We start from the raw sequence: 3,077 nt of genomic DNA, 5'->3' as shown, positions 1-3,077 counted from the left end.
AATAAAAGAGTCCAACTATATCACCTCCCAGAATTGGCTTAGACATGGACTTTGGTATAACACTGACCAATAAAATTTCTTCAGGCTCTTGGAATTGAATCCTTGTACATTAAAGGGCACAACATGGGGATTCTAACATCCAGGCAAATACATTTTCAGCGGGAGTATTCCCGGAATCTTACACCCATCATAAGTGTTCTCATATGTATGGTTGAGATCATAATCCATGGTTCCATGATGTTGCACGCTTAGCAAATAAAAATATGTCTTGTATTTGTCAGAGCGTTATAGCTCTGTGAGTTATAACAAGTTATAGCTCAGTTATCACAAGTGATAGCTCAGTAAGTCCATTTTCTAGAGTCACTTTAGGATATCATGGTATACTAATGAAAAATACAAACTGTATCCATTTTTGACCTCCCTGTGTTTTGTCATTAGTCATTGTTGGGTCATAATATACAGCTCTTTTTACTACCTTTGGAAAATTTTTTGATAATTTGCTAAATACATACTTTAAAATTGAAGCCTCACTGAAGACAGGATTTTAAAAATATATACTCAAGAATTACGCATAAAACTCTATGCAATGTGAAAGAATCCTCTACTCATTCTGACCTATCCTGTTGACCCTGAGATGCAATCATGGTCATGATGCTGTATCTCAATAGAAAACCCCCAGAGGCCATCAGTTTGTTAATAAAAATCTGCATCTGGAGGAGGTTTACCTGCCAGGGGAGAAGCACAGATTGATCTGCATGTATTATTAATCCCTTTTCTGTTTTTGCCAAGAGCATTTTGTGGAGGGCTTGGGCCACAGCATATACAGCATTGTAGATGAGGTAACTGGAGTCAAATACAGTCATCATGTCAATATTTCCTCGCTTAAGCTCTAAGGAAGAATTCTGTGGGCAGTCTTCAAGTTCCTTACATTTCATCTCACCAGATATGCAATCCAAACTTTCACGCCAGAATTGACGGAAGTAATAGTATTCCATGTATCTGGAAGAGTCAAGTGTCTTAAGAAAGTGTTTGAAACCAGGGATTTCCCTCTTCTGACGGGAAAATGAGAGGCTTCCGTGAAGAGGCTGCAGTACATTCACCATCTCATACAAATCAACGTACCACTTTGTTGTTATAATCCACATCTTCCCCCTAGTTAGATAGAGTTTTTGCACCATGTCCAGGATTACAAAAGTCTCAGCATCAGCACACATTATGAAAACATTTGCTGATGAAACTCCCATCTTGCTCATGAACACCAAATGGTTTTTCATTGGTTTTGTCCCCGCGGCAGGAAACTTTGCTGTGAAGCCCACGCAGATACCGTACTTTACCATCTCTGATTTCAGCTCCCACAGGAACTGCTCTCCTTTTATGTCATCTGAGATAAAGACCTCCACCCAGGTCCAGCCAAAATGCAGCAATAACCGAATTATTCCATGCACCAGGATACTGTCCTTGGTGGTCATCTGATAGAGAGTTGGAAACTGGTCTTTATCATTCAGGTTGGGGTGAAAAGGGCCATATGTGATCTGAATAAGAAAAGGAAAACATCACGATTAGTGGGATTCGGGTTGTTTTCTTTGAGGAGGGAGTGAAAGAATTCTCTATGTAAGAGGGAGAGGGAACAGAATTTTGATGAATAGTATGAATACCTGCCCTGGGGACATTTATACAGTTCTCATCTCATTCTGGGCACACACGAGACTGTGTTTCCCCACCTTCTTGAGTTTAGAAATGAATTTGTGACTAGATGTAACCAATGGTATCGCTTCTAGGACAAAGCATAAAAGAAAATGTGTAAGATAATCCATGTGTTTTCCCTGTCTGTGATGGGAATTGAAGAGGACACGAGTTTCAGATGACACATGATGGCGGTGATTCCGTCATCTTTGTCCTGTTTGACTTGTGGGACAAAGGCCCCCTTCCCCCAGCAATCATTGCTGGATGTGTTGAAGTAAAATTAAAATAAAGACCTGGCTTGAAAAATTCCTGAGCAAAGAAAACCTTAATAATAGACAATCTAAAAATAAAGTAAAAGAAGAGTGAAAAAAGGAGAGAAATAGAGAGTAGACTAGTGTTTACCAGAGGCAGGGAAAGGGAAGAGAAGGGACGGACAGGGAAAGGTGGGTAGATGGGTACGAATTTACAAAGATGTAGAGAGACAGGAAGAACACGCTCTGGTGCTCTGGGTTGACAATCGCAAATAATATTGTGTTGTATATTTCAAGGTAGCCAGGAGAGAGGATCTTGAATGTTATAACCACAAAGAAATGATAAATGTTTAGGTGATAGATATACTAACTATGCTGATTAGATCATTATACAGTACACATGTATGCATTGAAACAACAAACTGTACCCCATAAACGTGTACAATGAAAAAAAGTTAAAATAAAAAATAGCTTTAATCTAGTTTAAATTGCAAACATAAATGACACCTGACTTGGAAACTAATTGCAAATACAATTGAAACTTAACTTGGTCCTTTCTGGTAAATGCTTATGTTAGACAGAAATAAGACTTAACCCCATCCAATCATAAGCAGCCAACTAACACATTATGTGACTAGGGACTTTCCAACAAGATACCCCCCCAAAAAAGGGATTAGTATGTAACTGTAAATCAACCAGATTTCTTTATTTTACTTCCACATTTCTCCAAAAAATGCTTCCCTCTGACTCTCTGTCATTGACGTTACCCAATTCATGAATTACTTCTCACTCAAATAAACTCTTTAAAATTTTATTGTGCCTCAGATTTTTCTTTCACAGATGTGAACTCTGAGATAGAAATAAATATGTACTGTATTACTATCTCTATACGGTCAATTTAATTTATGACCACAGCATAACCTATGTTATCTTGAAGAGTGCAATCACCAGCCCTCTCTGATTTTATAAAAAAATAATTCTTCCAGAACAGAATTCTCCTAAGCTAATGTTTTCTTGTTTGGCATGAATAGCTCTTGACTTCTGCTTGTCTTAGGTTGGGTCTTTTGGAAAGAGACTGTGAGGTGGAGAGTTGCATATGTCTTCATGGGGTGCTCGTGAGATACCTTTATGGGAATTGAGCAG

The 3,077-nt window shown here is 38.4% G+C and overlaps 1 protein-coding gene across 1 annotated transcript in view; it reads right to left on the bottom strand.

Annotated features, from left to right (window-relative positions):
* LOC103602021 (vomeronasal type-2 receptor 116-like) overlaps positions 1-3,077 on the bottom strand; it is a 17,000-nt gene that overhangs the window by 12,737 nt on the left and 1,186 nt on the right. Inside the window, exon 2 of the mRNA XM_008586422.1 lies at positions 726-1,532. Coding sequence (XP_008584644.1) covers positions 726-1,532 — 807 coding nt within the window. The remainder of the gene's footprint in view (positions 1-725; positions 1,533-3,077) is intronic.

Source organism: Galeopterus variegatus, unplaced genomic scaffold (assembly GCF_000696425.1).
Source record: "Galeopterus variegatus unplaced genomic scaffold, G_variegatus-3.0.2 Scaffold3980, whole genome shotgun sequence".
NCBI classification, from domain to species: domain Eukaryota; kingdom Metazoa; phylum Chordata; class Mammalia; order Dermoptera; family Cynocephalidae; genus Galeopterus; species Galeopterus variegatus.
The sequence above is the reverse complement of the archived record's forward strand: the minus strand, read 5'-3'. Positions and strand labels throughout refer to the sequence as shown.